Source organism: Lepus europaeus, chromosome X (genome assembly GCF_033115175.1).
Source record: "Lepus europaeus isolate LE1 chromosome X, mLepTim1.pri, whole genome shotgun sequence".
In the NCBI taxonomy this organism is placed as follows: Eukaryota; Metazoa; Chordata; class Mammalia; order Lagomorpha; family Leporidae; genus Lepus; species Lepus europaeus.
The window spans coordinates 43,288,021-43,312,355 of NC_084850.1; the positions used below are offsets into that span (position 1 = coordinate 43,288,021).

Sequence of the window (24,335 nt, forward strand, 5' to 3'; positions counted from 1 at the left end):
ATTAGAAAATATCTTTGGCAAATGGCAGGGCAAAGTTACTCCTTCTCAATAGTCACATTGAATGTTAATGGCTTGAACTGTCCAGTTAAAAGACACCGATTGGCTGACTGGGTTAAGGAACAAAACCCATCTTTTTGCTGCTTACAAGAAACTCATCTTTCCAACATCCATACAGACTGAAAGTGAAAGGCTGGAAAAAGATATACCATGCCAACAGAAATGAAAAAAGAGCGGGCGTAGCCATCTTAATATCAGACAACATAAACTTTACCACAAAAGCTGTCAGGAGAGACAAAGAGGGGCACTATTTAATGATTAAGGGATCCATTCAACAGGAAGATATAACAATTATCAATGTATATGCACCTAATCACAGGGCACCAGCTTATTTAAAAGACTTGTTAAGGGACTTAAAGGGAGACTTAGACCCCAATACAATAGTACTTGGGGACTTCAATACTCCACTCTCAGAGATAGACAGATCAACAGGACAGAAGATCAACAAGGAGACAGCAGATTTAAATGACACTATAGCCCAAATGGATCTAACAGATATCTACAGAACATTTCATCCTACATCTAAGGACTTTACATTCTTCTCAGCAGTACATGGAACCCTCTCTAGGATTGACCACATACTAGGCCATAAAGCAAGTCTCAGCAAATTCAAGAGAATTAGAATCATACCATGCAACTTCTCAGACCACAAAGGAATGAAATTGGAAATTAGCAACTCGGGAATCCCCAGAGCACGTTCAAACACATGGAGATTGAACAACATGCTCCTGAATGAACAATGGGTCATAGAAGAAATTAAAAGAGAAATCAAAAATTTTCTGGAAGTAAATGAGGATAACAGCACAACATACCAAAACCTATGGGATACAACAAAAGCAGTGTTAAGAGGAAAGTTTATATCAATAGGTGCCTACATCAAGAAATTGGAGAGGCACCAAATAGATCAGCTTTCAAGTCATCTCAAGGATCTAGAAAATCTGCAGCAAACCAAACCCAAACCCAGTAGAAGAAGGCAAATAATTAAAATCAAAGAAGAAATCAACAGGATTGAATCCAAAAAAAAAACATTACAAAAAATCAGCCAAACAAGGAGCTGGTTTTTTGAAAAAATAAACAAAATTGACACCCCATTGGCCCAACTAACTAAAAAAAGAAGAGAAAAGACCCAAATCAATAGGATCAGAGATGAAAAAGGAAACATAACAACAGACACCACAGAAATAAAAAGAATCATCAGAAATTACTACAAGGACTTGTATGCCAGCAAACAGGGAAATCTATCAGGAATGGACAGATTCTTGGACACATACAACCTCCCTAAATTGAGCCAGGAAAACATAGAAAACCTAAACAGAACCATAACTGACACAGAAATTGAAACAGTAATAAAGGCCCTCCCTACAAAGAAAAGCCCAGGACCAGATGGATTCACTGCTGAGTTCTACCAGACATTTAGAGAAGAACTAACTCCAATTCTTCTCAAACTATTCAGAGCAATTGGAAAAGAGGGAATCCTCCCAAATTCTTTCTATGAAGCCAGCATCACCTTAATTCCTAAGCCGGAGAAAGATGCAGCATTGAAAGAGAATTACAGACCAATATCCCTGATGAATATAGATGCAAAAATCCTCAATAAAATTCTGGCCAATAGAATGCAACAACACATCAGAAAGATCATCCACCCAGACCAAGTGGGATTTATCCCTGGTATGCAAGGATGGTTCAACGTCCGCAAAACAATCAACGTAATACACTACATTAACAGACTGCAGAAGAAAAACCATATGATTCTCTCAATAGACGCAGAGAAAGCATTTGATAAAATACAACACCCTTTCATGATGAAAACTCTAAGCAAACTGGGTATGGAAGGAACATTCCTCAATACAATCAAAGCAATATATGAAAAACCCACGGCCAACATCCTATTGAATGGGGAAAAGTTGGAAGCATTTCCACTGAAATCTGGTACCAGACAGGGATACCCACTCTCACCACTGCTATTCAATATAGTTCTGGAAGTTTTAGCCAGAGCTATTAGGCAAGAAAAAGAAATTAAAGGGATACAAATCGGGAAGGAAGAACTCAAACTATCCCTCTTTGCAGATGATATGATTCTTTATTTAGGGGACCCAAAGAACTCTACTAAGAGACTACTGGAACTCATCGAAGAGTTTGGCAAAGTAGCAGGATATAAAATCAATCCACAAAAATCAAGAGCCTTTGTATACACAGGCAATGCCACGGCTGAGGAAGAACTTCTAAGATCTATCCCATTCACAATAGCTACAAAAACAATCAAATACCTTGGAATAAACTTAACCAAGGACGTTAAAGATCTCTACGATGAAAACTACAAAACCTTAAAGAAAGAAATAGAAGAGGATACCAAAAAATGGAGAAATCTTCCATGCTCATGGATTGGAAGAATCAATATCATCAAAATGTCTATTCTCCCAAAAGCAATTTATACATTCAATGCAATACCAATCAAGATACCGAAGACATTCTTCTCAGATCTGGAAAAAATAATGCTGAAATTCATATGGAGACACAGAAGACCTTGAATAGCCAAAGCAATCCTGTACAACAAAAACAAAGCCGGAGGCATCACAATCCCAGATTTCAGGGCATACTACAGGGAAGTTGTTATCAAAACAGCATGGTACTGGTACAGAAACAGATGGATAGACCAATGGAACAGAATAGAAACACCAGAAATCAATCCAAACATCTACAGCCAACTTATATTTGATCAAAGATCCAAAACTAATCCCTGGAATAAGGACAGTCTATTCAATAAATGGTGCTGGGAAAATTGGATTTCCATGTGCAGAAGCTTGAAGCAAGACCCATACCTTTCACCTTACACAAAAATTCACTCAACGTGGATTAAAGACTTAAATCTACGACCCGAAACCATCAAATTATTAGAGAGCATTGGAGAAACCCTGCAAGATATAGGTACAGGCAAAAACTTCTTGGAAAAGACCCCAGGAGCACAGGCAGTCAAAACCAAAATTAACATTTGGGATTGCATCAAATTGAGAAGTTTCTGTACTTCCAAAGAAACAGTCAGGAAAGTGAAGAGGCAACCGACAGAATGGGAAAAAATATTTGCAAACTATACTACAGATAAAGGGTTGATAACCAGAATCTACATAGAAATCAAGAAAATCCACAACAACAGAACAAACAACCCACTTAAGAGATGGGCCAAGGACCTCAATAGTCATTTTTCAAAAGAGGAAATCCAAATGGCCAACAGACACATGAAAAAATGTTCAAGATCACTAGCAATCAGAGAAATGCAAATCAAAACCACAATGAGGTTTCACCTCACCCCGGTGAGAATGGCTCACATTCAGAAATCTACCAACAATAGATGCTGGAGAGGATGTGGGGAAAAAGGGACACTAACCCACTGTTGGTGGGAATGCAAACTGGTTAGGCCACTATGGAAGTCAGTCTGGAGATTCCTCAGAAACCTGAACATAACCCTACCATACAACCCAGCCATCCCACTCCTTGGAATTTACCCAAAGGAAATTAATTTGGCAAATAAAAAAGCCATCTGCACATTAATGTTTATTGCAGCCCAATTCACAATAGCTAAGACCTGGAACCAACCCAAATGCCCATCAACAGTAGACTGGATAAAGAAATTATGGGACATGTACTCCATAGAATACTATACAGCAGTAAGGAACAATGAAACCCAGTCATTTGCAACAAGATGGAGGGATCTGGAAAGCATCATGCTGAGTGAATTAAGCCAGTCCCAAAGAGACAAATATCATTTGTTTTCCCTGATCGGCGACATTTGAGCACCAAAGGGGAAACCTGTTGAAGTGAAATGGACGCTATAAGAAACAATGACCTGATCAGCTTTTGTCCTGACTCTAGATGTACAATGTAATACTTTATCCTTTTTAGTATTTGTTGTTGTTGTTGTTGTTCTAGTACTAGTGGTTGAACTCTGTAATTAACACACAATTATTCTTAGGTGTTTAAATTTTAACTGAAAAGTGATCCCTGTTAAATTTCAGAGTAGGAAAAGAGAGGGAGGAGATGCACAGTTTGGGACATGCACAATCAGTCTTGCCCCAAATGATGGAGTTAGTAATGTGCCATGGGATTCCAATACAATCCCATCAAGGTGGCATGTACCAATGCCATCTCACTAGCCCAAGTGATCAATTTCAGTTCACATTCGATGGCTTGGATAGGTCTAAGAAACAAAGGGATCACACAAACAAGACAAGTGTCTGCTAATACTAACTGATAGAATCAAAAAGGGAGAGAAAGATCCAGCATGGGAAGTGGGATACACAGCAGACTCATAGAATGGCAGATGTCCTAAACAACACTCTGTCCTCAGAATCAGCCCTTAAGGCTCTCGGATCTGGCTGAAGAGCCCATGAGAGCATTGTAGGCATGGAAAGCCAAGATACCATGGAAAAGAAAAAAAGAAGAAGACCTAAATGAAAGATCTCTGTGAGTGAGATCCCTGTGGAAAGAACGGGGCCATCAAAGAAGGAGGTACCTTTCTCTGAAGGGAGGAGAGAACTTCCACTTTGACTGTGACCCTATCAGAATAAGATCAAAGTCAGCGAACCCTAAAGGCTTCCATAGCCCTGGCAACTCATGACTAGAGCCTAGGGAGATTACTGACGTCATGAACAGGAGTGTCAAATTGTTAAGTCAGCAACAGGAGTCACTGTGTACTTACATCCCATGTGGGATCTGTCCTTAATGTGTTGTCTAATGTGAAGTGATGCTATAACTAGTACTGAAACAGTATTTTTACACTTTGTGTTTCTGCGTGGGTACAAACTGATGAGATCTTTACTAATTATATACTGAATCGATCTCCTGTATATAAAGATAATTGGAAATGAAAAAAAAAAAACAACCTGGTGTTAAATTGGAAATGGCATAGAAAATTAATTGATTTTTAAAAAAATGTTATGTGGGATCTCTGCCTTTAATGTGCTGTACACTCTTGTTTGATGCTGTAACTAGTACTCCAAGAGTATTTTTTTTTTCACTTTGTGTTGCTTTATGGGGGCAAACTGTTGAAATTGTTACCTAATTTATACTAAACTGATCTTTTGTATATAAGGAGAATTGAAAATGAATCATGATGTGATTGGAAGGGGAGAGGGAGCGGGAGGGGGGAGGGTTGTGGGTGGGAGGGAAGTTTTGGGAGGGGGAAGCCATTGTAACCCGTGAGCTGTACTTTGGAAATTTATATTCATTAAATAAAAGTTAAAAAAAATCCTTCACCCATTTCAAAAATTGGATTATTTATTTTTATTATTGAGTGGTCTTCACATACTCTTTTCAGATATGTGATTTGCAACTATTTTATCTCATGCTGTCAGATTTTAACTGTCTCAGAATTATCCATTGATTGCACAATATTTTTCAGTTTGGGTGAAATCCAATTAACCTAGTTTTACTTTAGTTGCTTGTGTTTTCAACCTAATTCAAGATTACAAAGGCTTACACCCATGTTTTCTTCTAGACTTTTAGCTTTAGCTTTTACTTTAAAATCTTTGACCCATTTTTAGTCACTGAACCAATTCAGGTCAAAATGAACACTGTTTTGCAAGTGAATATCCAGTTGAAAATACTATTTTTTTCTCCACTGCAGTTTTTACAGCACTATGGATCATTATCACTGACATAAATGTGAAGGTTTATTTGTGGACTCTTAACTCTACTCTGCTGGTGCATACATCTGTTCAAATGCTGTTAACAGTCTTGATCAATGTAGCTTTATTTCAGATTTTAAAATCAGGAAATGTGAGTCCTTTAACTTTGTTTTTCTCTTTCAAGATTTTTTTTACTGTTTTGGAGCCATTGCATTTTTGCATGAACTCTATGATCTCCTTGTGAATTCTTGCAAAGAAGCCATCTCTGGAATTTTGATAGAGATAGCACTGAATAAATATAAATACAAACACACACACACACATTTCTCTGGATAATATTGCCATCACAATATTAAGTCTTCCAATCCATAACATGGGATGTCTTCATTTATTTGGGTTCTTTTTAATTTTTGTCAGCAATGTTTTGCAGATTTCAGAGTATAATATTTGTGCTTCTTTCATTTGCCCCTAAGTATTCGACCCTTTCTAATGTTCTTATAAATAGACTTACTTTCTTAATTTCAGTTTGTATTGTTCATTGAAAGTAGACAGAAACAAGTGCTTTTTATACATTAACCTTGTATCTAGCAACCTCATTGAAGTTATTTATTCATTCTAGAAGCTTGTCATGGTGAATTCTTTCAGATGTTCCATATAGAAGCCAATGTCATTTCAGTTACATATTATTTTTAAAAGTCCTCGGGGGCCGGCACCGTGACGCAGTGGGTTAATCCTCTGCCTGAGGCACTGGTGCCCCATATGGGCACCAGTTCTAGTCCCAGTTGCCCCTCTTCCAATCCAGTTCTCTGCTATGGTCTGGGAAGGCAGTGGAAGATGGCCCAAGTGATTGGGCCCCTGCACCTGTGTGGGAGACCAGGAGGCACCTGGCTCCTGGCTTCGGATCAGCGCAGTTCTAGCTGTTGCAGCCGTCTGGTGGGTGAACCAATGGAGGGGAGACCCTTCTGTCTCTCCCTCTCACTGTCTGTGGCTCTACCTCTCAAATAAATAAATAAAATCTTTTTTTAAAAAAAATTCTCTACATATATCAGTATAAAAGTATGTTCTTTTGGGGCCAGCACTGTGGCGTAGCGGGTAAAGCTGCCATCTGCAGTGCCGGCATCCCATATGGGCGCTGGTTTGAGACCTGACTGCTCCACTTCTGATCCAGCTCTCTGTTGTGGCCTGGGAAAGCAGTAGAAGATGGCCCAAGTCCTTGGGCCCCTGCACCCACATGGGAGACCCAGAAGAAGCTCCTGGTTTCTGGCTTCAGATCAGTGCAACTCCAACCACTGCGGTCATCTGCGGAGTGAACCAGCGGATGGAAGACCTCTCTCTCACTCTCTCTCTCTTTCTCTTTCTCTCTCTCTCTCTCTCTGCCTCTCCTTCTCTCTCTGTGTAACTCTGACTTTCAAGTAAAAACTAAATAAAAATCTTTTAAAAAAATAAGTATGTTCTCTTTTTCACAGGTCTGCTCCTTTTGTATGGAAATAAAATATTCACATGGTCCTTTTCCCAAGTGCATGTGAGTTTCCATTTTTCACGCCACTGCTGGACCAACTCCCCCCTACTCCCAGGCACAGGCAGCACTCACTTCTGAGACCACTCGAGTTTCATCCCAGACTGCATGTAGAAAGCCTGCACCATTTTCTGCTGCAGCTGGTTCAGGTCGGCCATTGTGGTAGAGCCAGGTATGGCTCCTAGAACAGAGCTGTTCTGGATAACAGGCATGACATCTCTCACAAACAGCTGGTCATTCAGGATGCACAGACTGGAAAAAAAATTATTCTTCAAACAACTGCACAGATGGTCCATCCCACAACCCTAAGAACAGGAGCCTGCATAACCACTGCCACTCAGCAACCAGACTCCTTCCGTATCCTTACTGTGCCTGGCTCCTAAGTTCCTTAGCTAGAGCCCTCTAGCCTTTGCACAGAGTCCACCTTTGGAGATACCATTTACCAGCGGCACTTGATTTGTAGACTTAATCCCAATGCCTCTGTCCTGTATGACAGTGCAAGGGAGTAGATAGTCTTATTTTCAAAGGCAGGCACTAAATCACAGAGAGGCCAAGTAATTTGATTAGATCACATTGAAAATGAGTGCTGAGGTCAAGAAGAGATGTCTTATTCTGACATTCTGACTCCAGAGCCCATGCTATTAGCCACTAGGCCACACTGCTCCTTGGATCTTCCCAATGTTATGTTGAAAATATCCTGAGGCCCATACTACTGCATTCCCATGGCACTGGCCTAGGCAGGAATAAGTGTTCCCACCAGCAACACAGTACTTACCTAGAACTGCGGCTAGGAGCAGCGATGAAGACCCGGGTGAAGATAAATGCAGAATCCCAAGAATTACTTCCTATTTAAAGGGCAATAAACAATAACCCCTTAGAGTTGCACAAGCTTTACATATTCACACAGCATTTCCAGTCAAGGTCTTCACTTGAAGGGTTTCAGACAGAGAAAACTGTTCACTTGGAGTCAGGAGAGCACAGAGGGAATGGAGAAGGCAACGACTGGAAGCATCTACCCCAGGTAACTGGTTCCTTGTCATGTACTGGGCCCTGGAACAAGCCACCTCACAACTTCACTTGATTCCTGTTTCTCAGCTGCCCAAGAATTCGAGACAGTATATTTAGTAAATGGGGACACCGAGGCATGAGGTAACTGGCTCAGGGTCACAGAGTAAGGACCTGAGATGGTACCCCCAAACTCCACACAGCTTGTGTCCTTGATGCCAAGCTGTGTGGGGTGGGCAGGCATGGGCCTAGAGTGGACCAGGATGGTTTGTGGGCAGAATAGGGGCAGAACATGGAAGGAAGAACAAGCAGGAAGGGAACAGATTCTGGAAAGCTGGGTGAGTTCTGAAGGGAAGCCCAGTGAGAGGGAGTGGTAGGGGCTCTGAGGAGGTGACTCTAGAGACACTCACCTCCCTTGAACACCCCGTTGACAGAAAAGCAGAGCGCAGTTCCCTGAAAGGGAAGAACTTGGGCACTCAGGATCCTCCTTCACCTGCCACCCAGCCCCAGCCCGAGGGAGGAAGCAGGTGCTCACCATCTGGAACCACATGTCCATTGAGAAGGAGATGAAGTCATGTTGAGTTCTGGGCAACACACTGAGGGTGTTCACAATGTCCCAGTTTGTGTGCTTCAGCATCTGCCTTCGCAGGTCTGCACAAGGAAATCAGAGGTTCTGGGCTGCCACACTCTTGGCCCTTGGCCCCTACAACTGTCACCTTCAAACTCTCCTACCCTGCTTAGTCTTCCCCATCATACACTTACAGGGGTCCTGGAGATACATCATATTCCTGCTGTCCTTGAAATACTCACATAAGCCACTCCTAGAAGATAAAGAGGAACAGCAAGAAGTGGTGGTCCAGGCAGTGCAGGTATTTTCAGGAGCTGACCTGTGTCTGCCTGGGAGCTACACTGCCCCAGGCAGAGTCTGAATCACAATACTCACGGGACTGGGTCCATGGGATCAAAAGGAATGGTCAGGGAGAAGCAGGCCTTCTCGTGGTAAGTACCAAGGAGACTCCGGCGATCTCCATAGTCATAGACGAAGAAATACCTGTGGGGCAGCAATGAGAACAGGCTATCTCTGTGGTCTAGGCCTCCATGAGGCTTGAAAACTGTGAGCAGACCTGAGTTTGGGTGGGCTGCCTATACCAGGCTTCCCCTTCTTAGTAGTTCCAGAGGTACTTACTCCTGCAGGAATCGCAAGATCAGACTCTTCAGCATTTCAGTTTCTTTTGGGGGTTCCTGGAACAAAAAAGTCATTTTAGATCACATGACTGATAAAGCCTCCCTTGCAACATCCCAAATACTGCTTGGTCCTTCCTCCTTACCGGGAAGGGTTCTACTAACTGCAGTTCATTAGTGTCAACGCCAACTGGCAAGGGTAACTCTATGCCGTCCTGGGGAAGAGAAGAGGAAGTCAGCATTGGAGACCAGAGAGGTGGCACTGGATCACCCAGGAAATGAACAGGGCCAGAGGGGAGCAAGGGTCAGAGTCCAGGCAAGAAACAGTCCCAGAAATTCCATGGGTAAGATTACAGGGGACATCTGAATTGTAAAGTCCAGGAAATGCCTATTATATGCAACTTTTGTGTGTACATGTACATCTTTATGGATATATTTTCTAGGCAATTTCTTTCTCAGGAATTCATGTCTCTAAAACAGGTAAGAGTATGATGCAATAGTGTAATCTGTACAAGTCCTAAAGGGCTTCGGGGCAGGTGTGGAAACAGTATACATACTAAGAGAAAACAATGATTATTGTAGTAGGTACTTACCAGGCGTAACAACTTGGGGAAACAATCTCGGATGGAACTACCCAAAACCACAAAGAGAATGGAGTGATTAACAGGAAAATTGTTGCACAGTCTCTCGATGTCTGCCTCTTCCTCTCCCTCTCCCCCTCCTTCCCTTGGGTATCTCCCACCTACATTGTCCCGAGCCCCTTCTCCAGGGCCACAAGAAGTCTCATTGGGAGCTTCGGCTTTCCCTTCTCTCCCTTCTCTCCTTGCCTCCATCAAGTCCCCTTGGAAAGCACTTCAGGAAGTAGGGAATGGTATGGGAGCCCAGGCCTCTGCTACTGCTCTGAGTGTTCAGCATTCTGCCAAGCATGGACTGGACAAGACCAGCTCATCCCCCAGGGATGGCCCAGGAGGCGACTGGGTCAGGGAGGGGAGTGAGGCAGGGCTCTGGTGGCAGGAAGAGGAAGGCATAGGGATGATAAGAGAAAGGGAGGGAAGGAAGGTAGGCCAGGGAGAGGTGGGGGAGATGTAAGAGAGTAGAGACAAGGGAGGGAGAGGAAGCAAAGGGACGAGGAAGAGACTTGACCATGGTAGTGGGGGTCAGGGAGGAAGAGAGCAGAGAGTGGCTTCCCTGCTGTAGCCCTTCTCTTCAGCTAATGCTGGGTGGACCTGAAGGCCCAAGATAGGCAAGAAAACAGGCACCTTTTGGGCTGGAGCCCTGGAGGCAGGTTGAGCCTTTGTCACCCGTATGAGGCCAGTCTGAGCTGAGCATGGCCAATAGAGTAGCCACAGGAGACCTTCCTCACAAGGAGTGAGGGGTCAGGGCCCAGGTCAGCACAGGGTAGAAGGTCCTGGAACCTTCTCAGGATCACCGTGTTCTCTCTTCCAGATCCCATGAAGCTGTGCCTGAGTCATTGGTGCCTTACCCTAGGAAGCGGACCCATCATGGGCTCCTAGGGATCCCCTGGAGGACGTGGTGAGGAAGAAGGGAGGAGTGGTGCTCTGGACAGGCCTGTCCTTCTCAACCTCACCCTCCACCGCCCTTGACCTCCAACCTGTGCCTTGAGAAGCCCTTTCTTACTGCAGCTGGCCAGCATCTGACCCTTTGACTCAAGGAACCTGAGTTCATCCTGAAGGACGGCCCAGTTCCTGGCACTGCACCAGAGGAACAGACGTCCTGCTGCCAGCCACCCGGAGCCTCAGCCTTCAGTGTCAGGCACGAAAACTCCCGTGTCAGCCTGGAACAGGCAGGGAGGACCTCTCTGGAGCAAGGGAAGGAGGGCCCCTCTCAGGACAGGGGAGGGAAGCCGGCCCCGTCTCAGTCCAAGGACAGGAAGCCTGAGTCAGCACGAGGCCCTGGGCTGGAGGACCCACCAGAATCCATGTCTCCAGCATCTCTGTCCCTGGTGAGGACAGGTAGCCCTGCTTCCCGGAACACAACTACGGGAGGGTGGGCTGGAGGCGGCCAGATGTACAGACGGGAGAAATACACCCGACCAGGTGGAAAGGGGAGCAGCTCAGAGCTGAGGGACAGAGCAGAGGGCAGGGCCATGGTCTTCCCAGTGGACCAGGGCTGCCTGCCTGCAGGTGACAAGTGTTGGGGCAACTCAGGCTGTGGGGGATGAAGGTCCCCACGAGGGTCAGAGGCACCACCACTGACCTTACGTAGGCAGCGTGGTTAGGGAAGGTTCTGCACAAGGGGTTCCCTTCCAGCCACAGCTCTTCCAGATTCAGCTCTTTCACCTTCTCCAATTCCCATGCTGTCCTCAGCTGAGAGATACAGGGAGAAAAATGCAAAAGGAGTTCCAGGGAGAGAGAGATCTAGGCCTCTGCTCCTTTAGCTCTCCTCCCTCTCCCAGAGTACTTCCGTCCACATGTTGTCACCTTCAACCCCTATTCCATCTGGCTCCCTCTTCTCACCTCGTTTGCGGAAAGGTTCAGGATCTTGACTTTGGGGGCCTTCTCAACAATGTCACACAGGCCATTCAGCTGGTAGAGTTTGTTGTTGCTCAAATTCAAAGACACCAGCTTCAGGGGAGGAACAGTTAGAATGTCAGTTACTATCTAGGACCTGGGAGATAAATATACCCTCTACCCCATCTCCTCCACCCTTTGACCTAAGTAGCAGGCCGAGGCCTAGGACCTCACCTCAGAGAAATCACTTTGAATGACCTCCAGAGTAGCAGCCATGCAGTTTCTCCGATTCAGTATCATGTCAATATTATGCCTTACCAAATCTTCCAGAAGCCAAGAAAAGGGAATCAGAAATAGGAGAAAGGTCCAACAGAAACAGTGCCAGCACCATCCCCTTTCCGAGTTGTCATCCCCATGCCTCCCACTCCTTCACCTGTCTTGGAATTACTGCTGTCAGACATACCTCGGTCAAAACGGAGTTTCTGGAGGTCAAGAGATCGCTGGAAAGCATTATATCGCTTGCTCAGGGCCAGCTGCAGAGATCGAAAGAGAGCACAGTCTGAAAATTTGGGGTGCTGGTGACAAGGAAATATGGGAGTGCAGGGAGAAGAGGCAGATCTGGGGAGTAGACAATCCACAGCATGCCTTGAGTCTGCATTACCTTTAGCTGCTCCATTTGTTCTGGCTGCAACTTATTCTGCACAGAGTAGGGTACAACAGAGCGGCTGACAAAGATAGGTATCTGTGAAAGGAGGGGTGTGGTAAACACTAGGGCCTCTAATTCCAAAGATCACCAGCCCCTGGCCCTGGGAATTAGTATAGGCAATGTCCTCAGCACACACCTTTTTGTCCTCATTATCACAAATCTTGTAGCTGACTTCTGCCAATGCAGCAGCAGTACTAGCATCCTGGACAAAGAATCGGGCCTGATTTTTGACATAGTGGAACTATGAGGAATGACGGCAAAAGAAACAATCTCAGACAATGAGTCCAGGCCTCACCCCCTTCCCTTTTGCCCGCTCATCTGGCTTCACCATCCTCTCTTACATCAACCGGAGTGAAGGGGATAGCGCAATGGCTCTGGATTGAGTTCATCAGCCATTTCTTGTCATAATTTTTCCCATATGGAACCTAAGTGTAAAAAAGGAGGAATGTGATGAGAGAGACGTCATAGAATTAGGGGGTGAGAAAGGGCTCAACCAACTATTCTTTTCCAACCTTCTACCTAGTTTTTGATTGACTGATTTTCATTTTATGTTAAAGATGGAGAGACAAATACCTTCCATATTACTGGTTCACTCCCCCAAATGCCCATAGCTGCCAGGGCTGGACCAGGCCAAAGCCAGGAGTCCAGAACTTCATCTGGGTCTCCCACGTTGGTGGCACAGACCCAAGTACTTGAATCATTGTCTGCTGCTTCTCAAGGTCTCCATTAGCAGGAAGGTGGATTGGAAGTGGAACCTAGACCTTGAATCAGGAACTCTGATATTGGGATATGGGCATTCCAATCTGGGACTTACCAGCTATGCCAAAGGTCCACCCTTCTACATCGCTTTAAAGGACTTCCCAAGAAGTGACCATTGACAGGATTTCTTACTTGTGTGACAAATACGAATTTCCTACACTCCTCTTCTCTTCATTCAGAATCTCTCCCCACCAAGTCAACTTCAGGTATTAATGCAATCTTCCTTCTATAAAGTTTCAGAATATTCTGTGTACTGAAGAAATTGTTAGGACACTCACCAAGACCTTGAACCAGATCTCCGTGGCTTCATCCTGTGTGTCCTTATTATTTTGTCTCTCTAGAGATTTCTTCTCTCTCCATACAGTAATATGGATTTGGTCATCATAGCGCCATTGCACTCTCCTCTTGTTGCGATGCACATCATAAGGAGTGCTGGAAAAGGGAGAAGAGGGCCCCATAAGTGCTAAGACAGTCTTCTAGAACCCTCTTCTCACTGATACCAGGGCTGCAGGTAAGACTGCTCAGCCATTACTGCACTTTTAGCAATCTTCAGTCATTCCATGAGAAAAGAAAAAAAAGATCACGGTGAAAGAGTTACATGGTCCTAGGGCCTGCTTCACACAAACCAGGGCTGTGCAGTCACTTACCACCGCCTTTGAGAGTCCCTGTGGACATTCCTCACTGCTGTATTTCCATCATCTTTGAGGTATGAGGGCAGATGCTCATATCTACTGTGTTTATCATGAACATTTCCATCACCAACAGTATCCTGGAAAGAGCTCTCAACATTCCTTCCTGCATCAGGAGAGCTCGTATCATCATTGTGTTCTGAAATTTGGAATAAAAATTAAAGTCTGAAGATACACCAATGGTTCACTTACTATGTATCATGTCACAGCCAACAACAACATGGTAGAACAAGGAGTGAACAAAGTGCCAACCTGCCCTGTGGGAATCAGTCATACAAACCCCAGAAATCAGACTCCCCTGCCTGTCCAGATATCTCAATGATGGCACATTAAGGGAGAAATCTTGAAGGAGGAAGCACCTGTGTTGAACCTTGTAAAAAATACAGTAGGATTTTGCGCTGGCACTGTGGCACAGTGGGTTAAGCTGCTATCTGCAGTGCTGGCATCTGATATGGGCACCAGTTCCTGTACCAGCTGCTCCACATAGGATCCAAAAAAATAAAGTAAGATTTATAAAGAAGAGAAGTGTGTATACCCATGGGTTAGACTGGCATCAGCCACATGCCAGGAAGCTGTCCCAATTTTGCCTTCATTCAGGTTTTTTAAAGATTCATTTATTTGATTTGAAAGGGGGAGAGAGAGAGAGAGAGAGTTATGGAGAGAGAGAGAGAGAGATCTTCCATCGGCTGGTTCACTTCTCAAATGGCAGCAATGAGCAATGGCCGGAGCTGCACTGATCCAAAGCGAGGAGCCAGGTGCTTTTTCCAGGACTCCCACATGGGTGCAGGGGCCCAAGTACTTGGTCCATCCTTCGCTGCTTCCACAGGTGCATTAGCAGGAAGTTGGACTGGAAGTGGAGCAAGCTGGGACTCGAACCAGTGCCCATCTGGGATGCTGGCGTCACAGGCAGTGGTTTTAACCTCTATGCCACAGTGCTGACCCCATTTCAGGGTTCTTTAATCTAACAACTGCGGCAACACCTGTGAGGCAACCTTTCTCACACCTCCCAAATCCAATTAGCTACCACACTGATTCTGGGCAAGCTGAAATTCCTTTGCTGGTGTAGCAAAAGCTTTAAGGACAGGTGAACCTGCTGCAGCAGCCTCCTGGACTGACTGTCCCCCTGCTTCTACCATTGCTTTGTACAATACCTGGTTTTTTTTTTTTTTTTTTTTTTAGTTTTTCAAGAGAAGTAATGATTTTATTTTTTTTCTGGTATTTTTTTTAATTCTTTTTTTATTATTAAACTTTTATTTAATGAATATAAATTTCCAAAGTACAGCTTATGGGTTACAATGGCTTCCCCCCTCCCAAAACTTCCCTCCCACCCACAACCCTCCCCTTTCCCGCTCCCTCTCCCCTTCCAATCACATCAAGATTCATTTTCAATTCTCTTTATATACAGAAGATCAGTTTAGTATATATTAAGTAAAGATTTCAACAGTTTGCCCCCATATAGCAACACAATGTGAAAAAAAAATACTGTTGGAGTACTAGTTATAGCATTAAATAAGAGTGTACAGCACATTAAAGACAGAGATCCTACATAATATTTTTTTAATTTAAAAAAAAAATTTTTTTGACAGGCAGAGTGGACAGTGAGAGAGAGAGAGACAGAGAGAAAGGTCTTCCTTTGCCGTTGGTTCACCCTCCAATGGCCGCCGCGGTAGGCGCGCTGCGGCCGGTGCACCACGCTGATCCGAAGCCAGGAGCCAGGTGCTTCTCCTGGTCTCCCATGGGGTGCAGGACCCAAGCACTTGGGCCATCCTCCACTGCACTCCCGGGCCACAGCAGAGAGCTGGCCTGGAAGAGGGGAAACCGGGACACAATCCAGCACCCCAACTGGGACTAGAACCCGGTGTGCCGGCGCCTCAAGGCGGAGGATTAGCCTATTGAGCCACGGCACCGGCTCATAATATATTTTTTTAAACTTTTATTTAATGAATATAAATTTCCAAAGTATAGCTTATGGGTTACAATGGCTTCCCCCCTCCCATAGCTTCCCTCCCGCCCGCAACCCTCCCCTTTCCCGCTCCCTTTCCCCTTCCATTCATGTAAAGATTCATTTTCAATTCTCTTTGTATACAGAAGATCAGTTTAGTATATATTAGGTAAAGATTTCAACATATTGCCCATATAGCAACATCAAGTGAAAAAACTACCATTGGATTACTAATTATAGCATTAAATAGCAATGTACAGCACATTAAAGACAGAGATCCTACATAATTTTTTTTCAAATTAATTAATTTTCTATGCCATTTCCATTTTAACACCAGGTTGTTTTTTTTTTTCATTTCCAATTCTCTTTATATACAGAAGATCGCTTCAGTATATAATTAGAAAAGACCTCATCAGTCTGTGCCCACACAGAAACGCAAAGTATAAAAATACTGTTTCAGTACCAGTCATAGCATCACTTGGCTTTAGATGACACATTAGGGACAGATCCCACATGGGGTGTAAGTACACAGTGACTCCTGTTGCTGACTTAACAATTTGACACTCCTGTTCATGGCGTCAGTAATCTCCCTAGGCTCTAGTCATGAGTTGCCAGGGCTATTAAAAAGTTAATTTTCTATGCCATTTCCAATTTAACACCAGTTTTTTTTTTCATTTCTAATTATCTTTATATACAGAAGATCGACTCAGTATATAATTAGTAAAGATCTCATCAGATTGTACCCACGCAGAAACACAAAGTGTAAATATACTGTTTCAGTACTAGTTATAGCATCACTGCACATTAGACAACACATTCAGGACAGATCCCACATGGGATGTAAGTACACAGTGACTTCTGTTGCTGACTTAACAATTTGACACTCCTGTTCATGGCGTCAGTAATCTCCCTAGGCTCTAGTCATGAGTTGCCAGGGCTATGGAAGCCTTTAGAGTTCACTGACTTTGATCTTATTCCGATAGGGTCATAGTCAAAGTGGAAGTTCTCTCCTCCCTTCAGATAAAGGTACCTCCTTCTTTGATGGCCCCATTCCTTCCACTGGGATCTCACTCGCAGAGATCTTTCATTTAGGTCTTCTTCTTTTTTTTTTCTTTTCCATGGTATCTTGGCTTTCCATGCCTACATGGGCTCTTCAGCCAGATCTGAATGCCTTAAGGGCTGATTCTGAGGCCAGAGTGTTGTTTAGGACATCTGCCATTCTATGAGTCTGCTGTGTATCCTACTTCCCATGTTGGATCTTTCTCTCCCTTTTTGATTCTATCAGTTAGTATTAGCAGACACTTGTCTTGTTTGTGTGATCCCTTTGACTCTTAGACCTATCAGAGCCATCAATTGTGAACTGAAATTGATCACTTGGACTAGTGAGATGGCATTGGTACATGCCACCTTGATGGGATTGTCTTGGAATCCCCTGGCAATACCTGGTTTTAAATATCCACAGAGCTTTCTTTAGGCCCACCCTGAAATGCTTTCTGCCCAGGAGACAACACTTCCTAAACTCGATTCTTCTGTAAAAGGGTCTACATGGCAACTGGAATTTCAAGCATTGACTACAACTTCCAAATGTTTAGACACTTCCCTGTTATCCTTATGTTGTTCAGTTCCCTGTTGATTCCATTACTGTTAGAGAACATTTTCTATGTGATTTCAGTGCTTTCAGACTCGTTGAGGTTTGTTTGATGGCCCAGGAGATGCTCTACCTTTGTGAATGTTACAAGATACTTGAAAAAAGGAAAAACTAGAAAACAGCAAATTGTTGTTGTTGGGTAGAACATTTATTTTTGCCATTTACACACAGTCATTGTACTTATTATACTATTTAGTGTTTCTACATACTTGCTGCCTTTCTATTACTTGCTAAGAAGGGGGTGTTAAAGGTCCCAACTGTAACTGTAGATTTGGCTACTTTTCCTTTCAGCTCCATCAATTTTTATTTCATGTACTTTGAGACTCTATAGTTTGGTGTGAAAACATTTGGGATCCTTATGACTTCCAGATGGATTGATTCTTTTATTGTCATATAATGCCCCTCTTTGTCTCTCACTAATTTTGTCTAGTCATCTTGTTTATTGGAGAATGTAGCCTCAGGTATGCGTATAAAGCATTTTGTTTATAGTTCACCCTGAGTTCACTCCTCGAAATACCACCACTCCTGCAAGTGTCCTGTCAACATATCTAATTCACCATATGGTGAGACTTGGCTTGTCTTCTCATTTTTCTCTCTCATAGGTAGATTCACTAAAGGTATTTTCTTTTTGACACAGCCAGCTGAAATGATGTACAAGCAAATGATAATAGGAGTGCTTTTTGGAGAGAAAAGTTAAGGTAATTAGATTATTATAAATCAGCTTCCTATTGGATTCTAGTAAAGTTCTCTAAGTCTTTGTGTTATGCTTTTTGTACATTAATTACTCCATGTTGTCTCAGGACACACATATGAAGAAACCTTGGTTCATTCCTGATCACTTTACAATCAGACAGATTAACTTCTTGGTGGGCTAGGTAGTCATTACTTTCACTGTTTGAGTTTTGACCAGGATAATTTTGCTATTCACAACTTTTGGGATTTTCCCTGTATGGCACTGAGCAGGAATTCAAATTTGAGTAGAATATTTGATCCAGACATTCCACTTAGTAGCTTTCAAAAACTTGGAAGTAGACTGGAGCACCCTTTCCCTCATACTCTACATCTCTCAACAACTCTGTCTTCAAACCATATTCAGAGTCCATACACTTCTCACTTTGTCCATTGGTGCCACCCTAACCAGGTTACCAATATCTATCTCCTGGGTTATGGTACCTTCCAACTATACCTCCACTTTTCACTAACTCCCTTACCATCTATTTTCAATACAGCAGGCAGAGAGGATTTTTTCAGGTGCAAGTAAAATCCTGTCATTCCCCTGCTCAAAACTTGCTAATAGGAGTTTGAAGCCTCCTTCAACATGTTAAAAAGTTGTAAGTCCATAATGATTCTCAAAAGCAACAACAAAGAAACTTGCTGGTGACATGTGTAGAATTCTATAAATATAACTCACTTTCATGAAAGTCCACAAATGAATGGAAAAATAAAATATCATCAGGGTTGAGGACACTTGGTCAAGGTATGGAGTATAGGAAGCATCATTTTTGAGAATTGAAAATTCCTTCATAAATAATGCCATTGAGGGAAAAGTGTAAAATTTGAGTTACCTAACATTTACAGCTACAATCTTGGGCAAAGCCTGTGTTGGGAATCACATAGCACTGTGCACAAGTGATGCAAAGCCACAGAGAGCCCTGGTAGAAAAGCCAAAGACAAAACACAGACTGGGGCATCCAACAGCTGAAGTCTTGCATGTCCACACAACCCCTGTCCTGTAGCTGTGCTATCAGAATCAAAGGCAATAGCAGGGCCAAAATAAGACTAAAAACCAGCAGGACAGACATTAAGTCCAAAAATTCCATATCTGGCATCCTCACACTGTGCTGAGGGCTCATCTCCCAATGGCTTGGGCAGCCTTGCTCTTATTGCTTTGCTTGCCACAGCCAGTTTGAGTTTTCACAGATAGGGATCTCATCTCTGTGTCTCCACTAGGCACTGCCCAAGTGGAAGCTTTCCTTTGGGTGGAGCTATGTATGTGATTAGCTCTGGACAACAGATTGTGAGCAACATGTGTTATGTCTAAGCCAATATACATGGTTGATGGTTTGAGATCCTGTAGAACTCTCACCCTCTGGCAGGATGACTAATCACTTTCTGGATGGTGATGGCTCTGTTTCAGTCTCTGAGATTTTTCAGTAAGAATTACTTGAGACCCCAGCATTCACCACCCTGTGAAAGATGTGCACCTGCCATGGACATGTAATCGGAGTGGAAATAAGCCATTGAGGTTTTGAGGTTGCCTATAACCCGGAGTATTGCCCAGTTTCTCCTCACCAAAATATCTCATCTGAAAATTAAAATAACACCCTTCCAGGATTTCTTTTAGCTAGATAACTTATATGAAATAATAACAAAATGGTTTTGAGAAAGTGTGGAAAATCTGTATAAAACGAGGGGTAATGTGTCTGCTAATCCTGACAGATAAATGGTATCCTCTGTTCAAGAGTGAGGCGTGTTACTTGTCGCTATATATAAAACACTTCCAAATAACTTGCACTTATGGACTTACTTCTTGCCATCACAATATTAGAAATATACTATAAAAAATGGAAAGTTTCAAGCATGAGAGAGATTAATGAAAGAAGAAAAATGAGTTAAAAAGAATAACTTCTTAAAGATAATGATAGATTACAATAATTATAAACATACAGTCCACTGTTGTTAGTAAACAATGGCAAAATTTAAAAGTGGTGGAAGATTTAGTTTCAACAGGGTGTCCTTAAATATTTTGTGAAAAAACAATATTTTCTCAAATGTTCTGTGGAAAAAAATTCCATTCCCATGTAAACTGGGGAAATTATTCCTCCCTCCGTGATTCATATTTTACATTAGCAGATTATCTAAAAAAAAAAAAAACTTCTACAACATGGAATTACCTTTATTTTCATGGTTCTCATATTTCATTGATGGTACAGCATGTTCCTGTTGCTGTTTCTCAGACTCAGTGTTTTGCAGAACTATCTTTGAATTACTGTGATGAGAAAAAAAAACTATATATAATGCATAATTAACATGGATTACGATGTATATATTATTTCATACATATAATACATTAGATCACAACGCAAACAGTACTTAAATCCTCCATAAATGTAAACATAGTCCTTTATTTGTTGAACTTTACTACTCAGTACTTTTTTTTAAGACTTACTTATTTAAAAGGCAGAGTTACAGAGAGGCAGAAGCAGAGAGACAGAGAGAGAGGTCTTCCTTCTGCTGGTTCACTTCCCAAATGGCCACAATTGGCTCGGAGCCAAAGCCAGGAGTCACGAGTTTCCTCCTCTGGGTCTCCGACGCGGGTGCAGGGGTCCAAGGACCTAAGCCAACCTCTGTTGCTTTCCCAGGCCATTAGCAGGGAGCTGTATCAGAAGTGGAGCAGCTGGGACTCGAAGCCAGGGCTTTAACCTGCAGCAACTAGTTTGATTTTTTTTTTTAATTTTTATTTTTTGACAGGCAGAGTGGACAGTGAGGGAGAGAGACAGAGAGAAAGGTCTTCCTTTTGCCGTTGGTTCACCCTCCAATGGCCGCTGCGGCACCGCTGATCCGAAGCCAGGAGCCAGGTGCTTCTCCTGGTCTCCCATGGGGTGCAGGGCCCAAGCACTTGGGCCATCCTCCACTGCACTCCCGGGCCATAGCAGAGAGCTGGCCTGGAAGAGGGGCAACCCGGACAGAATCCGGTGCCCCGGCCGGGACTAGAACCCAGTGTGCCGGCGCCGCAAGGCGGAGGATTACCCTCGTGAGCCGCGGTCCGGTAGTTTGTTTTTTTAAAGAGCCAGGAGGGTCCTGCCTGCACCGCCCCTCTCAGGAAAGGGGTGAGTGGACCACCCGCAGTCTCCCCGCCTACCTACTCCTCACAGGCATACCCGCCTCCTCCACCCCCTCCCAGACCCAGGACGGTGCCCCGGCAGGGCCGTGAGGAGACCGCACGCCCGAAAAGAGGGCACAGAGGGCCACCTCCCGCAGCTCCCCCGACTCTTTGGGTCTGGCCGGGCTGCGCCTATGCCCACGCCACACCTGGGGGGCGAGCGTTTAGGCACGCCAGACTGGAGACTCGCGGCGGCTTCGCCTCTGCCCCCGCGCGGGGCGGGCTGCTTTCCCAAGCGCATTAGCAGGGAGCTGGATGGGAAATGGAGCAGCCAGGACTCCAACTGGAGCCCATATGGGAAGTGGGAATGCCGACTCTGCGGGCGGCGGCGGCTCCACCTGCTGTGTGTACCCCACCTCTGGCCCGTTTAGTACTATCTTCATTAATTTTGTGAACTGTAAGTACCACCCATAATTTTACTTAAGAATAACTTTTTCCACATTAAGTAAAGAAGAGAAGTTTCAAAGAGTTTAAGAATGAATGCTTAGAAAACCCGAGGTGACGGGCTGGGGAGACCAGAGGGAAATGGTACATGGCTGGACTAGTGTAAGCTACTTAAAAATCTCAAGGACAGAATGATGGCACTTTGAAAAACACATGGCTTAGTAAATAAAAGGAAAATTCTTCTCTAGAACAAGATTTATTCATCTAGAAGGCAAAGTGAAGAGGGAAGTAGGGAGACAGGAAGGCAGGGACAGAAGCGGGGAGAAAGCTCTCTGCTGGTTCACTCCCCAGGGCTGCGCCAGCCCTAAGCCAGGACCCAGGAACTCCAGGCCGGATGGCGGCGGGGGGGGGGGGGGGCAAGACACTTTCTGCTGCTTCCTAGGCCCAGAGGCAGGTAGCTGGATTAGAAGCAGAACAGCGCGGAGTCGAACCAGCACTTGGCTCTGGGAAGTGGGCGCCGCAGGTGGCTTAAGCTGGCGGCGCAACGCGGACCTCAAGAGACAAAAATTCTTCATTTTCACATGGTAGCTACTTTCACACTATTATAGCTGTAGTAAGTGATTTCAAGTCCCGCTCCCTTTTTTATTTTTAATTTTTTTTCTGACAGGCAGAGTGGACAGTGAGAAAGAGAGAGAGAAAGGTCTTCCTTCCATTGGTTCACCCCCCAATGGCCTCTGCGGCCGGCGCACCGCGCTGATCCGAAGCCAGGAGCCAGGTGCTTCTCCTGGTCTCCTATGCAGGTGCAGGGCCCAAGCACTTGGGCCAAGAGAGCTGGCCTGGAAGAGGGGCAACCGAGACAGAATCCGGTGCCCCGGCCGGGACTAGAACTCGGTGTGCCGGCGCCGCAGGCGGAGGATTAGCCTAGTGAGCTGCGGCGCCAGCCTGAAGTCTCACTCTCTTAAAAAATTATTTCAAGTCTCGCTCTAAAAAAAAAAAAAAAAAAAAAAACCTCTCCCTCCTTTACAGAATCAGATAAGAAAAGGCGATGAAGTTCGTGCAGTAGTCCGGAGAGAGAGAAGGATGGGGCTTCACGGAGAGGGCGGGGACAGGCAGCACCCGGGCTTTGAGAAACGGACAAGCCCAGGCTTGCCGGCGCCATTTCCCCGCCTCAGCCTCTCGCCCCACCAAAGTCCTGAAAGTCCGGCCCAGGCTCCTCAGAAGGCCAAACACTGCCTCAGTATACACTGAGGAGGACAGATTCACATTTAGGTAACCCGCGGGACGGCAGCGTTACCTGGCCTTCAGTTTGCTGTCTTTTCGCGGCAGCATGATTACCGCTACCGCTAGGCTCTGGGCGTAGAATCTTCCAGAGACGCCAGAGCAGAGTCTCGCGAGACCTTAGGGGGCCGCGTGATCGACAGGAGCGACAACTGTCGGACGGCTGTGGGGTTCGCGTGACGTAAAGGGCTGCGCTTCGGCGTCGTGGTGGGTCCTTGGGCGTCATGTGGGTCGATCCCTGGTGTTCTCGAATTCCTTGCGGTTGGGTCGCTAAGAGAGCGGACTCACTGGAGACGTGGGAAGCAGGCGTGTAACCCTAGCAGAAACTGCCCAAACCACAGTGAGGGCTGCGCCGGCTGCGTGGCCCTTACAATCATTTTACTGCGGCGCTGAACACAAGTTTTTTTTCCGAACTCAAATATTAAACTGATCGATTTGGTTGAGTCTCCTGTGACTATAATGTGACATGTGACAATAGGAAAAACTGCGAACATGCCAGCAAGGGCTGGCTGCGCTGGCCACGTGGTGATTACAATTTTTTCCCCCATTTCACAGGTATATAGGGTTTTAGAATTCAAAATGTCCACGTGACTGAGAGGGCGGTGAATTAACACCTTGACAGTAGGGACTCCATTTTCGAGCACCCCCCCCCCCACACACACACGTGAGATTCTGGTCTAAAACTATAACCTAAAACTCAAGACAATAAAAGTACTCATACCATAACGGTACACTTGTTGGTTAGTAACTACAGAAATTTAAAATGTTCTAATATTGTACATGTGGTGCATAAAACACTAATATACTCAGTTAAAAGGCCAAAATATAAACCACATTAGTATATGAAGAGAGACTGGCTTTGTGGTACAGTGGCATCCCATAATAGAGCACGTAAAGACAGGAAAGAGGTGCAGTAACCTAGCACATAAAAGATGAAAATGACACTGTGGTAAAAGATAACAAAGATCATCCCACATGGGCCTAATGTCCAGGCTGCTCCACTGCCAATCTGGCTCCCTGCTCCTGTGCCTAGAGAGGCAGTGAGAGATGGCCCATGTACTTGGACCCCTGCCAACCAGGCGGCAGACCTGAATAGACTTCCTGGCTCCTGGCCTTCGCAGGGTCTAGTCTAAATTGTCATGGCCATAGGGGGACTGAAGCAATGGAAGGAAAAATCTCTATCTCCAGCACCTC

At 44.6% G+C, this 24,335-nt stretch overlaps 1 protein-coding gene across 1 annotated transcript in view; it reads right to left on the bottom strand.

The window, feature by feature from the left end:
* The window catches only part of LOC133752576 (nuclear RNA export factor 2-like), a 34,985-nt gene extending 11,618 nt beyond the window's left edge, over positions 1 to 23,367 (bottom strand). The window contains exons 1-20 of the mRNA XM_062183025.1: positions 23,158 to 23,367; positions 21,478 to 21,628; positions 13,965 to 14,145; positions 13,596 to 13,749; positions 12,900 to 12,983; positions 12,695 to 12,799; positions 12,514 to 12,594; positions 12,316 to 12,385; positions 12,087 to 12,175; positions 11,859 to 11,966; positions 11,599 to 11,708; positions 9,975 to 10,011; positions 9,528 to 9,596; positions 9,386 to 9,441; positions 9,143 to 9,250; positions 8,962 to 9,020; positions 8,735 to 8,850; positions 8,610 to 8,652; positions 7,970 to 8,039; positions 7,270 to 7,446 (exon numbers count right to left, since the gene is read on the bottom strand). Of these exons, the coding sequence (XP_062039009.1) occupies positions 7,270 to 7,446; positions 7,970 to 8,039; positions 8,610 to 8,652; positions 8,735 to 8,850; positions 8,962 to 9,020; positions 9,143 to 9,250; positions 9,386 to 9,441; positions 9,528 to 9,596; positions 9,975 to 10,011; positions 11,599 to 11,708; positions 11,859 to 11,966; positions 12,087 to 12,175; positions 12,316 to 12,385; positions 12,514 to 12,594; positions 12,695 to 12,799; positions 12,900 to 12,983; positions 13,596 to 13,749; positions 13,965 to 14,145; positions 21,478 to 21,628; positions 23,158 to 23,367 (2,078 nt within the window). The remainder of the gene's footprint in view (positions 1 to 7,269; positions 7,447 to 7,969; positions 8,040 to 8,609; positions 8,653 to 8,734; positions 8,851 to 8,961; positions 9,021 to 9,142; positions 9,251 to 9,385; positions 9,442 to 9,527; positions 9,597 to 9,974; positions 10,012 to 11,598; positions 11,709 to 11,858; positions 11,967 to 12,086; positions 12,176 to 12,315; positions 12,386 to 12,513; positions 12,595 to 12,694; positions 12,800 to 12,899; positions 12,984 to 13,595; positions 13,750 to 13,964; positions 14,146 to 21,477; positions 21,629 to 23,157) is intronic.
* Positions 23,368 to 24,335: the final 968 nt, after the last annotated feature.